The 14100-nt window shown below is 37.8% G+C and overlaps 1 protein-coding gene across 3 annotated transcripts; it reads right to left on the bottom strand.

Moving 5' to 3' along the window:
- Positions 1 to 1554: 1554 nt before the first annotated feature.
- Positions 1555 to 13805, bottom strand: LOC113055366 (nucleus accumbens-associated protein 1). 3 transcript variants are annotated; one of them, XM_026221636.1, is made up of 6 exons: positions 13356 to 13805; positions 8176 to 9194; positions 7099 to 7384; positions 6544 to 6641; positions 6153 to 6425; positions 1555 to 6062 (listed from the first exon to the last, which is right to left on the bottom strand). In XM_026221636.1, exons 2-6 carry the CDS (start codon positions 9167 to 9169, stop codon positions 6040 to 6042), a joined length of 1674 nt encoding a protein of 557 aa, XP_026077421.1. In that variant the 5' UTR covers positions 9170 to 9194; positions 13356 to 13805; the 3' UTR covers positions 1555 to 6039. The 3 variants fall into 3 exon arrangements, with proteins under 3 accessions (XP_026077421.1, XP_026077419.1, XP_026077420.1); XM_026221634.1 differs by having other exon boundaries at positions 1555 to 6425; positions 13356 to 13803; XM_026221635.1 differs by lacking the exon at positions 13356 to 13805 and adding an exon at positions 12321 to 13170 and having other exon boundaries at positions 1555 to 6425.
- Between the last annotated feature and the right edge of the window lie 295 nt (positions 13806 to 14100).

Raw genomic sequence — 14100 nt, forward strand, 5'->3', positions numbered from 1 at the left:
GATGATAAAACCTAGGACATTATTAACTGTCTTTACATTTATTTTGAAAGATGAAGCTCGTGATTATTGAAAGGTGCGTTACATTTCCAACGAGTGCTTGGTGTGTTCAGCCAATCTCAATGCACTGGGTCAGTTGGCCAATCAGAGCAGACCGCGATTGTCAGAAGGGGAGTTTGTAGAGAGACGCGTTTGAGAGAGGTGGGGCATAGATGACCTACAATAATGTACAGTATTTGAAAAATAATTTTTTTTTTTTTTTTTACATTAAAGCATGTCAACATATTGTGTTACACCAAATACACAAAATAATGATCTTTAAAAAAAGCATCATATGACTCATTTAACAGTTTGATAGACATCTTATTCAAAGGATAAAATGCACAAGATTTAGCACAGTTTAGGAGAGGTACGTCTTCATGCGAGGCTTTTTGATTGCATCTGTCTTAGTTTTTTCTGTGTATGCACCTTTTCTGTCTCCCTGTAACTGTGAGGTGTAGTCGCTAATATATTACAACCATTAGTTGTTCACACAGAACACATTCTTCCACATAAAAAATGCAATGCTGACAAATGAAAAAGAACAGAGCATCGAGATGTGCTATTTAAGGGAAGACACTACAGGCAAGACCACCGTTTGGTCAATTTTGCTCACATAAATCGTGTTCTGTCAAACTGGTGGACAAAACACACTGTGAAGCGTTTACAACACTTGATCTATTTGTGTCTAATTTTAAATTCCAGTACATATACTGAAGGCCAGTTTCTTTTCCTCTCTACATTCTGAAGGTTTTAGAAAGGTCTATTCCTATGTTCACCTGATCTTTAAAAGGACCTTTTTTTAATGCACTGATAAAAAGAGATAGGCTTTATACAGAGTTCACATTTACGTTCTAGGGCATATTTAATTACATAAAGCCTCATTTGATATTTGAAAACTTGGTAGACAAAACAACCAACTGGTGAAGAATGGTGAATTTCATCATTTAAATGTATACTATCACCTGGGGTGTCTTTCCTCAAAAGACCAACTTGCCTCAATAGTCAAATAACAACGTACAAACCGCTGGAAAAGCAGCGAGATGCATCACAACATTAAAAGACATCTTCCTAATGCATGTCTACATAGAAAAAGTTAAACAGCAGCTGTTAAATGCACAAATAAAAAAATTAATAAAAAAATAGAGCTCCATGTGAACCAGCTCTAAGCCTCACTCAGAATTTAAGAAATCTAACAGAATAAAAAAAGATACATCACTCCCCGGAGCTCAGTTGAAACAGTGAAAAAAAAGGTGCTAAGACAGAGGCCTTAATTAATTTTCAGGCCAAGCACTCCTTGCTGTTTACAGAGACAGAAAACAGATCCCTTTTTACATATTGCATAAAATTGAGAGTAGCATTTTAAGCCTGGCTGATAACATGCACATATTACCATATTAACGTATTTACATGAGACGCCTAAGAAATTACCACTTGTATAGTTGTATTAAAAATAAAAAAAATATCATTAATTTCATATAATTTAATGTGGGAGGGACAAATAAAAATTTAGCTGAACATCTTTATTTTTTTATTTTGTAGTCAGCACATTAACAACAAGCAAAAAAAAAAAAAAAAAAAAATACCTTGGTTGACTCCCTATTGAAGACTCTTGTGACAAGGTGCGAGTGAACACTCACAAAAGATGCTTTTTCAGATTAAAATAAAGCTCCCTCTCTCTTGCAACACACACAACTTACACTCTCAGCTCTATTTAACACATTTTACAATAGCATTTTTTCTTCACATATCAGTATAGAAAAAAACAACAACAACAACAACGTGAAAAGGACCTTAACAATTGCGTGTCAAATTCTGTCAAATATATTAAGTCATGTTAAATCGCTTTCGCAAATCCCCATATTGGTGGTTTGTTACTAAAGTGTCATATTTATTGATTGTTTTGATCATCACATTGGTAATCACCAGCAGAGACAATTTATTCCAGATCTGTATAAACGCAATAGCATTTCCTCATATTTGGCAGTTTAATTTTTTTTTACACACAGTTGTGTACGTTTTCTTTTGGTAAGGGGTTATTAAATTAAAGAGCAAGTCAAATGAAAAGATTTTCTATATTTTTGATTTTCTATATATTAATGATCAGGAGACCATTACTCGCAGTGTCAAGTCCGACACCAGGTGGCGCTCATTTATGAGCCGTTCAATGTCATTTAAACATCACCAACAAACTAAATCAGTAACAAAAAGATTCTTTAAGACAGAAAGGTGTAATAAAATAGCTTGCAGTGCATATAGACCCCAACTCATCCACCCTTTAAAAACGACATTTTAATACAGTAAATACCCTTTGAGCTATAGTTTCAGCTGCCCTCATCCCTTCCCAGCACTTCAGTAATATACAAAGCAAAAATATAACATTTCTCTGGCTCCTACCTACTGTAAATCTCATGATGTTCATTTAAAAAACGCTTGGCAACTCTACAGTCTATGTTACAGTCTATGTTAAATTAGTAGCATCTCAATGGCCAAGCACTATTCTAGAGTAGAACAAAACAAAATCATAGCTTATATATATATATATATATATATATAGTTTCCCATGCATTTTTTTTTACTTTGTGTGTGTGTGTGTGTGGGGTATTCACTGTTGTGTCTGAGAGCGGCCAAAGCCTAACCTTATTTGTTCTGTTTGAATTTTTTTGTATGTATAACATAATACTTAGTTTGATTGATAAATTAGAGGATCCCTCACATAAGACCAGTGTACCCAGTGAACCCAGTGTGCAGGACAGGGGGTTAAATTCTACACAAGATAATTCTACTAGTCTGAGTTCAGAGCACACTATGTGCTACCCAATCTCACCAATGCACTACTGAGCAGAACATGTAAAGAAGTGTTTTGTGGGTTGAAAACATCCCAAATCCAGCCCTCATGGACATGCATGCTGGCTGCTTCCTAAAAAACCTCCTGGTCCTGCCTGCGTGTCCAACATGATAGTACAAAAAACAGTCTTAAGAGCTGTACAACGGAGGATCCAGCTCCATATATGTACATTCTAATAGGGATGAAGAAACGTTGACTGCTGTTCTCTTTCTTTTTCCTATTACGTTGTATTTCAAAAGGTACAATGAGGAACAGTCCAACACAAAGCCAGAGAGAGAGATTTTTGAATGTTAGATAGAAATGGTGAACTTTTATTGCATGCAAACTTTAAATGCAGTTGTATTGGATGAAATTATGCATATTTAAATTATATGGGAAAAGGTTATGAATAATTAAAAGCGCCATAAGTTCCATATATATGGTTATTTCAAAAAGAAGACAAGGCTGAAAACGGAACTTTCTTTTCACAAGTTCTGACAAACATACGTGAAACCATTTAATTATACTCAAAATCTGCTGTTTGTGTGGATTCTTGTGTGTATAAAATCTATGCAAAGCTTTATACACAAAGCCCCAGAAATGTGTATTCGGACAGTAAATTGGATCAATTTTGATTTCGTGTGAACTCTTCAATAAAGAAACAAAATAAAGAAACAAAGTGAAATCAGATGAGATTAAATGCGAAATGATGGTTTGTTTAGTCAAAGTGTACCGTTTGATGCCTCCATTTGGGAAACGGCTCACTGCACCAGTTGTGTGTTTAAGTGTGTGTGTGTGTGTGTGTGTGTGTGTGAACATCCATCTCCTCACCAATACATTCCCTCCCCTCTCTGCTTGCGTCTGCACTGTATGTCTCCCTCTCTGAGTCAGACAAAAACAAACAGAGCTCTCTGATCTCTGCATACGCACATACCAGCCACCCACCCACCCATCAACACATACACACACACACACAATGCACATATTCCAGTCATACACCAACACCACCCACGCACCCCATCTCAGACGTGCATTTGGCACACAAAAACCAGACTTACATTTGAGCACGTACACATAAACAAATGCACCCATATAAAAAGCATGCCTCTGGCACACACTCGCGGTTTCCTGTCAGCCTCCTCACATGAATGCACAGACATTAGCATGTGTATCTCCAAAAATGGAAATGAAAAAAAGAGGTTAAAACTCTGAGGAAAAAGTAAAGGAGCACACCAGCACGCATGCATACAGGATCATCCAGGCATTCAGTGCCCTCCCCTTCCAACAATTTCTTTCACAGGCTGGCCGTATAAGACTCCCAGGCATGAACGTCCACGTTTAAGGCAGTGCTGGAAAAATTAGTTTAGATTTCTGTGCAAATGTCGTCTTCTCATCCTATTGTACTATGATTAAGACTTGGTGCAGTCTCTTAGGATCGTACCAAATGGCTGAGAGGTAAAAGTCTTCTGTCCCCTGGCCCAGTGCAGTGTACCGACAGACTTATGGATAGTCTACACAAAACAGTATTTAATGATTTGTATTAATATTTTATGATTATAGTATAGTAATATATCGTTATATAATTATGTATGATATATTTTAAGATATGTCTTTTTTTTCTTCTTTTTTTTGGTCAATACAATAGAAGTCAATGTTCTTCAAATCTGGTTTGGTACCAACATCTTCAAAATATCTTCTTTTGTGTTTCACAAAATAAAGCCATACAGTTTTGGATGGGTGAGTAGATAATGACAATTTGCATTTTTGGGTGAACCGTCCTTTTAAATTAAGTGTAAACATTTAAAACCCACAAATAGCAGGGTTCTGTTTTAATATTTTAGTTTTTAGGTAAAAAATTATTTGATGCTTTTGGACTGAGATTATCTTGTCCAATCACAGCCAGATAATCAAAAATTCAAACAATACAGTCCGCATTTCACGACATAAGTGTGCTTAAAACACCGGAAGATGTAGGTCATACTTTGGGAATCTAATTATAGCACATCCTTAAATATGTTTAAGAGTGCAACTACACTTTAAATGACATTGTCACATGGTTCTTTCTTTTTTTAAATCTGGGATTAAAACAGCTCTTCATTAGTATTGCAAACTTCAAGAACTCCTCTTTCTAAAACCCGAAAGCCATCAAGAGACAGTTAAAAACTGTCTTTTCAAATCCGCATAACAAAAACAAAGAGACTACAAAACAGCTTCCACTCTCAGAGTGGTCTTTAGTGGTTTAGAACCACTGTAGCTAGGGCACTGATGCCCGTTCAGTGCCAATCTCTAATACTGAACTCAAAGCATTTAGTGCATCTCTGTCTGAGGTGCTGAAGCGTAGCATGTCAGAATGCACCATGCGGCAGCATGCACCACGCTTGTGCAATCGGTGCATGAAGCAGTCAACTGTGAGATACAGCTCATCAAATACTACCATCTGCAGCCTTCATACAGACTCATTTACACATCACACAGACGCCAGCACTACGTCATGTGTCGTACAAAACTACTAAGAACATAAAGACAAAAGGCCTGGTGGAGAGTTTTTTTGGGATTTGCTTCGGAGATATTTGACAGTAAAAACGTGTGCCGATTTTGATCAAATAAACCAAAGTAACAATGTGAAGCGTTGGTAATATACCAAAATAAAATGATTAAAATTGGTTTTTGGATTTTGCTAATGCAAAAACATGTGTATAACAATTCACTATTCATTGATCAAAAGGTAAGAATTTTGCACAGACTCTTTCTATCAAAACTCAACAGTAGTTTCTGATAAACGGATTGCGTCTTACAAATTCATTACATTCATAAATGGCACATTGCCTCTCTTGGGATACTTGGCAAGATAAAAAGTTGAATAGTTGGCAAAAAAATTACAAATGTTATTTAGATAAAAGGAAAATCTAATTAAAAAGAAAAAAAGTAAAGGTGTCTCAGGGTGTTATTGCAGAAAGAGGAAATGGAGTCCAGGAAGCAGGTACATAGCCACTAAATATTAACAGATGAATACAATCTTATGTCCAGCAACATTAGCTTTCTGGATTCTCCAAAATGATACATTCAGAATCATGACAGTGTTTTCAGACTGGATACGAGCTTCCAGACACCATTTCCCCTTCCGCTCATCTCAAATATACCTACAGGACCCTCCTCTTCAGGAATGTGCTTCCAAATTACATCAGCGCACAAGGTGAGACTGGGATGTGATGGAGAAGTGGATGGAATTAATGGTTGAACTATGGTAGTGTTACTCATTAAAACAAGCTGTTACCCTCCCCGCTCACACCTTGCAGGGCATCTGTAGTTGACTGGCCGGATTCAGAGGCTGTGCCACCTTCTAGGGATCCTGTTTCAAAAGCATGCTCCACAGCCAAGCCATCAGACTCCAATTTGGAAGTGTCCGGAAGAAAGTTGGCATATGCGTCACTTTCTGCCATCAGAAGCTTCAGTTTCGGAATCAAGCTCTTGCGTACTACGCGGCGTGCATTAGTGCACATGTCTGCAGCGATCGCGTTCATTTCGCTCTCTTTGAAACTAGGAGCAAAGTTCTGGCAGTAAACTAGAAATAAAGAGAACAAAAAAAAGTTATATGTTACTTTTTACACATAGCTATTTTAAATGTTTTTTGAAAACTCAAAGTAGATTAAGTAGATAAAACCCCTTTTACTGCAACTTACACTTAACAGCATGGAGAACCCGACTGTCGAGTGGCTTGCGGTTGGGGTCATTTGTGGAGGACCGAATGCCTGTCCCACAGCTGTTGGCAAGAGTGCTTCTACAGAAAAAATAAAGGATGATACACTTTCAAAGGAATACATACAAATCTGACCTGCAAATCCCAAGAGCAACTGGGATTCCAAACCAAGAAAACTCTTCAGCAAACCAAGTTTTTTGTGGTCTTCACAAAACAAACAAAAAAAAAACTTTTTAAAAACCCAAAAAAATTCCCATTAATAACTTTTACATTTTTAATTTTAAAGAGCCAGTTCACTCAAGAAAGGAACATTCTGGCACCATTTACTATCATATCATTCCAAACCTGTATGAAAGTTAACTTTCACTGTATAGAAAAGACTGACATTATGTTAAACATCTCCATTCTGGCAAAAAAGCAATTCATAAAGGTGAGTAAATCATGACAACATTTTTATTTTTGTATGAACAATACCTTTAAATACTAATTACAGTGTTTTTTTTCTTTCTGTTGAATAAAGGTCAAAAACTTCACTCACCGGTCAAAAAAGGCAGCAAGCAGCCGTCTGAGCAACACTTTGTGACGTGTGCCTGCACTAACGTGGCAGTTCATTAGCTGAGCACGTGAAATAAAAACACTGGTGCCTGTTACTAGCTCCAGTTTCTCAGCAGGGTCACCTTCTTCATAGAGTTTAAGATGACAGCGGTTTCCGATCTGTGCAATGAGCTCAGTGGGAAGAGAGGCCAGATCTTGCCTCACTCGAACTCCTCTTCCCCTTGATTCAACTGTGAGGTGGTCTGGTAGTGACTCCACTCGTTCGCTGGCTGAACCAAGATTACAAAGGGGATTGAAAAATATAAAAAATAAAAACATACATTGACTCTAAACTGCCTATAAAGCTGCAGCTAAATATCTAAAAAGACAGATACATACATAAAAAATTTAAAAAATGACATACATAAACTAAATGCATTTATAATATATAAACATGTATTTTGCTTTGAATTATTTTTGGGGGGCGGGGGAGTAGGTGAACGGAGGACCAGTGATGAAACAATTATAACCTATTGTTTAAACCCAAGTTTAACCTATTGTTTAGAGCCCCCTTCCTCAGATCTTACCCTGGAGGTCCAATGCACTGCAGAGTTTAGCTCCAACCCTGATCAAAGTCACCTGCCAGTAGTTTTCTAATGATCCCAAAGACATTGATTGGCATTAATTAGCATGCTCAGGTGTGTTTGATTAGGGTTAGATCTAAACTCTGCTGGAAAGTGGATCTCGAGGTCCAGATTTGAGGATCCCTGGTTTAGAGTATATAAGTAATATTGACTTTTCTTGATAACCTTTAAAAATATATTATAAATATGTTTAAAAGGTCTACAAAGCAAAGCAAATGAGCTTTGTTTGGTTTGTTGTCTGCATGATTACTTTTAAATAATCCTATTGATGGGAGTTCCTCAGGGCTCGATACTTGGCCCAATTTATTTCCCACAATTATACAACATACTAAAGTCTCTTATCACAATGTGGTGTTCAGAAGTGTCAGTTAATAAATTTACTTGAGAGCTATCAGCAACTTATCAATGAAATCAAATTTTAGTTCAGCTATTCTTACCTGTTGCCCCTACATTCAACATGCTGTACATAGTGTACATATTACAGATCTGTCTGTACTGTTCTTCTGTCGTTTCGTCTGTGATTTCCTCTTCTTCTTCATCATCATCGTGGTACGAGATTGGCGAGTCACTGGTGTACATGCTGGGGGTGCCTGGGCTGGTGCCTTCCGGCGTGCTACTGCTGTTGTTATTATTATTGTTGTTGTTGTTGCTATTAGTGATACCGCTTCCACCCAATAATGCTGCACTTTGAGGCAGTGCCCCTCCCGTGCCCCGTGCCACTTCCTGTGAATAGCGGGCTGCTTTCCTTAAACCTCCCCCTCCTCCAGATCCTCCACCTCCTTCACGGTTACCTCCCTCCCAAAGACGCTTAGCAACTGGAGTGCAAACCACTGAAAATGATGATGCTTCTTGATGGGGCTGCTGGGCTTGAGGTTGCTGCTCTGTCTTCACCCTTGACACTAAAGGAAGGGGTGTTAGGCAGGAAGCAGGTCGAGCTGTTGCAGTGGCAACTGCACCCCCTCCTACTGTACCGCTCCCAGTTTGAGTAACAGGGCTCTGGGGTTCTGATGGTGGTGTTTCTTCTGTGTGAAGTCCCTGTGAGTCACAACTTGGTGAGCTTACCTTTAGGAAGAACTCTGTGCCTTTTTCCATAATCTGCAGAATCTGCAGGAATCCTGCCGTGTACATTAAGAGAAACTGATCGCCCAAATTCATGCTAAGTCGGCCTGTGTAACAGAAGGAAAGGATCTGCTGGAAGCTCTGAGGCTGGACCGCTGGTGGTAACTCCACAACAGAGCTCTTACATCCAGAGTTGAACAAATCTCGAAAGTAGGAGCTGCTGGCAGCCAGCACTGCCCGGTGGGCTTTGAATGTGTGACCCTTCACCACCACTGATACATCACAGTACAGTCCCTGAAGTCTCTGTTCATTAAGACACTCCAAGACATTGTTGCCAAAGTTTGGTATTGCCATCTGCAGCATCTGAGCCATATCTTAAAGCTCAGCACTACAGAGTCTGTGGAAAAAGAAAACACAAAACACTTCAGAACTAAAGTGTAAAATTCTAAATTATTTGACCAGAGTTTGTATAATAATGACCAATGGGCAGGGCTTCTACATAATCCATGCCTACAGATGGTTGCAAAAATATCTTCAGATTTCCACAAAATTTAACTTGTCATTCACATTCCTACACAGCCCCACCCCTCAGGTGTTTATTTAGAAGAATTCAATCAATTTTCCAACCAAAATTCCAACAAAAAAGGAAAGTGTGCAGATTCCTTAAATGCTTACCAGTGGGTTATGAGGACAGGTGTTTCATTCATATATTAATAACCATAACTAAACATTGTTTTTGAGATGTAAAAAGAAGCCTAAAAAGATGAAGTTCTATTTTAAAAATAATTTAAAAAAATGTTTACACAAGATGACTTTATACAGCAAACAAAAATGGCATGTGTAGACTGTTGATCCACATATACCACTCAAAAGTTTTGGTTTGTTAAGGTTTTTAGTTTTTAGTGTCTCTAATGTTCATACTCTATTTATTTGACTGAAAATACAGTAAAAGCACAAAAATTGTTTATGTTTGAAATAAATGTCCTATTTTAATATATTTAAAGAATATCATTTATTTCTGTTGTTGAAAAGCCACTCTCCAGTCTTCAGTCTCACATCAGAATCATTCAGAATCATTTTAATGTGCTGTTTTAATGCTAAAAAGATAATTCTTCATATTATCTATGCTGAAAAAATCTGTGCATTTTTGTAATAAAATAAAATAAATAAATAAAAAACTAATATATTTTTTTCAGGGTAATTTTATGAACAAAGTTCAAAAGAACAACAGCATTTGTTTGAAATAAAAATATGTAAAATTATTAATTCCTTTACAGTTACTTTATCCATCCTTGAAAAACTTTTGAATGACAGCACAGAAGCATTTAAGTAGTAAAAAAATCAACTGTCTTACACACCTACATTTTAACAATGTGACTCTTAAATAAAGCTTCAAAGATTTCTGTAATCACCAAACACACACACACACACACTTGCAGTATATCATCATCTATTCTTATAATACCATGGATTCACAGTGGTTCTCGCCGCTCTAACTTTCTAACTCCAAGGTCAGTGCATGCAGTCTCACAAACAACATCCCATGACTGTCAAGTCCATAACATAGAAACAGAAAATGCATACATTCTCCCCAGGAAATTAGACAATGAACAAAAGCAATAAATGTTGATACACATTCTTAATATAACCGAAGATTATGCCTAGGGCCATCCAGAGGTTATTTATGAGTCATAAACCATTTATAATCCTACAGTCTATTGTTTTAAGGATCATACAGATACTCTCTGCTCTTAAGCCAAAGGGCAACAAATACTTTCAAACAAACAAAATAATTGTTTTTTTTTTTCAAAAGCAAAAGATAAATAGATTGCACACACAAAGTGATTCAATAATATTCTTTAACAGAAAATTAGAAAACATCCCTGATGCAATGACTGTCTAGGGGTCATATATCAGCCAGTTAGGACAATGTCATCCTGTATTATATTATCCAACATGCAAAGGAGTAACTCTTGAGATTTTGAGGTTTCTGGTTGCACTTTAAATAAAGTACTAACTGTATGTACTCTGTGTGACCAACAACACTCAAACTGAAGTGCAGTTACTTTCAAACACATACATTGTTAACTTGTGTTCAATCCTTCTGCTAATGAGCACTTAACCTGCATCCTGCTTCACTTTCTATGCTTTCACTATTCCTGTCGCTCTTTTATCTAACTTCTTTTCTATAAAAATGTTCGAAATGCCAACACTTCTCATGTTATTGCCTCCTATGATAAATCGCTTGTTGTATTCCTCATTTCTAAGACGCTTTGGACAAAAATATCAGCTAAATCATTAAATATAGAATGCAATGTAGATCAACTGAACACTTGTATAAATGTATCTCACAGAATATGTTCATTTTTAACAACCAAAAGCTCTGTTCATCATCATCACCGGATCTTTTTACGGAGTAATGAGACAAAGCTACTGAAAAGTACCTAACAGTTTAATCAAAAATCCCCACTAAAGGTGTACTGAGTAATTTCTTGCTTTGTGTCTTTGTACAAAGGTCGATCAGGAGGTTAAAGCAAGCAGATCAAAGATTCGTCTGGCAGAGCAGCAAGCTTCTGCTTCGTTACAAAACCTCTACTTGTTTTTAAAGAACATCCGTTTATACTCCTTTTAACCTATTGGCTTATAATACAATTTTATGATTAGATAGATAGATAGATAATACAATACAATGGATTTATTTATTTTATTTTATTTTATTCATTTAACCTATTTTTTAGTAGATCAAAACCTATCATCAAAGTTGTCTTAAAACCAAAATGTGTCTTAGGACAACTTTGATCAACTTTTCTAATCCACTTCAAATGTCGACTATATGTGTGTGTGTGTGTGTGTGTGTGTGTGTTTGTGTGTGGTATAATTAAAAGGAGTATACATGGAACATGGATCAAATAATCACAAATGTTTACCAGTTACTGTGGGTTATCCTTGCTACTATAAAACTCTAATAACTAGTAGTCAGCACTTCACTGATAAAATGTACATATCAGAAAGATTCATATGCTATTTGAAGAAAATGTAATATAAATATGAATGTGTTGCCAGCACTAATAGTAACTGTAGTAAATATCTCGTTTTGGAAATAGTTTTCGGATTCCACTATACCCTAGTTTAAAGTGTTGAAGCTAGTCCTTAACCCAATATCAATCACATTAGTTAATTATGTAACATATATATATATATATATATATATATATATATATATATATATATATATATATATATATATATATAATATTATAAACTTAGTTTAAAATCAGAAGTTGTTTGGGCAATTTCTAAATCAAACGAGGTCCCCGAGCGAATAGTGTTTAAGAGTAAACTAGTATTTTCGATTGTCGATAATGTGGTTTCAGCTTCAGGATGCAGCTAAAATGCCGTTTAGTTCACCCAGACTGTGCTTTGTATCACTCGCAAAGCACCATTTCAGAATGACATAATAACAACAGTTTTAATAAAAAAAAAAACATTAAGGTAATAATTTAACAATAGTTTGCAATCTCACTGTCAAAGTCGGGCGCCGGTGTTTCTGTGTTGTGGGCGGCCGCGGCAGAGCTGCGGTCCCCGGTGAGTGTGTGTGCCCGCACCGCTGCCCAGCTGGATACGAGCTCCGGGTTGGCACGGGCCCCGGGGGGGCGGGAAAATTAGAAATAATTCCCCGATTGCCTGGTTTCCACACTTGATGCAGCGACCAAAGAGCTAAAAGCAGCTCACTCAAATATCCCTGTCACCAAAATAGTGAGACAGATGAATTATTGAGGAGCGCACATCCGTTTCTCTCGCCCCCTCGGTGCCAGTGCAATGCTATGCAATGTCGGGCTGAGTTACAGTCCTGCACATACCATGATGTCTATCCCCAAATCATTTCGCCCAGCAACATCCATATGCATGCATTATTATTATCGTTCTCCTGCCGCATAGTTGCAAATCGCATACAAATTAAGAAGTAGTAGTCATATTTGTTTGCACGCGGCGCAATTATTGAATTTTACATGCAATATTATGTGGTTAAATTCTACTCCATTTTGGAGGAAGGGGGTCTCGACACCATCTTTTCCCGACATCAACAGGTCATCCCGGGACAAATGCAGCAACTCGGGGCGAGTCAGACTGATCCGCGAGACAAGACACCATTAACCATTTGATGTCTGAAAGCCAATACACATTAATGCCCTCCTCCAGTATAAATCCTCAAATCTTCCAGAAAAACGTGCTAACAATGCAAGAGATGTTATGCATGGCTCAAAAGTTGGAAATATATAGATGGACGCATTGATGCCACTTAACATTCATAAATCAAGCTCTCGGCAGCAAGTCATTGAAGTGGTTAAAGTTTTGCAAACCCATCCCCCCTCCCCTCATCTAATGCAACCGCACACCTTCACAAAACAATACCCCATCCAAAAATCCCCTCAAATCTTTCTCAACTGCCCCGTGCCACAACAATAACTAAATGTGACCCCCTTGTTAAACCCACGTGGTTGCCCATGGCCTTATTTAAAGTGGCACGAACCGCTCATGCATGCATTAAAACACTCACCTCCTTGCTTGCGATCTGCTGGAAAGTGTTTCAATGGAGGAGTCGGACACTTTCTCTCTACAGGCAGCTATTCACCGTGAACGCACAGGCAATACGCCCGAGCACAGAATTATCGAGGGGTGCATCATTCTGTCACTCGGTTTAGAGCACAGAGTCACCGATCACAGGCAGACCGAATTGAAGAAAGCTGTCTGAACGCCGATGCGTGCGACCGGTGCCGCGCGCTCTCCGTTGAGCCTGTGCGCGAGGCGGCCGTGGTTGAGCGTGCGGCAGTGCAGGGAAAGTGAGATGTGTGGAGCGTCTAGACTCAGGTGAAGCCCTAGAGGGGTCTGGGTGCTACGCGCACAGCATGCCAATTCAACTCTGCATGGCGCACTGGAGAAGTTGTTGCACTAAACGCCTCCAAAATATGTCCATCACGCCGCTCTAATGGGGTCAAATGATATGGCGCATAGGCAATTAGTGTTTATAGAGCGTGACTAGATTGTGATTAGATCGAATGTGCCATTTGAATAGAAGGAGCATCTGCTGCACAGAGAAGGCATACTTTACGAAGACAATCAAATTATGAATACAGAAATGTAAATAAAGAAAATAGTTAAATATACGATCTGTCTTGACAACTGCAAAGGCTGTATTATAGTTCAAAGTACAGTTACAATACAAACTTATTTCCCAACTCAGATTTTTTTAAAATTTAATTTATATTAATCACTTTACACGGTTGATAACAATAATTACAATT

This window comes from Carassius auratus, chromosome 36 (assembly GCF_003368295.1).
Source record: "Carassius auratus strain Wakin chromosome 36, ASM336829v1, whole genome shotgun sequence".
NCBI lineage: Eukaryota > Metazoa > Chordata > Actinopteri > Cypriniformes > Cyprinidae > Carassius > Carassius auratus.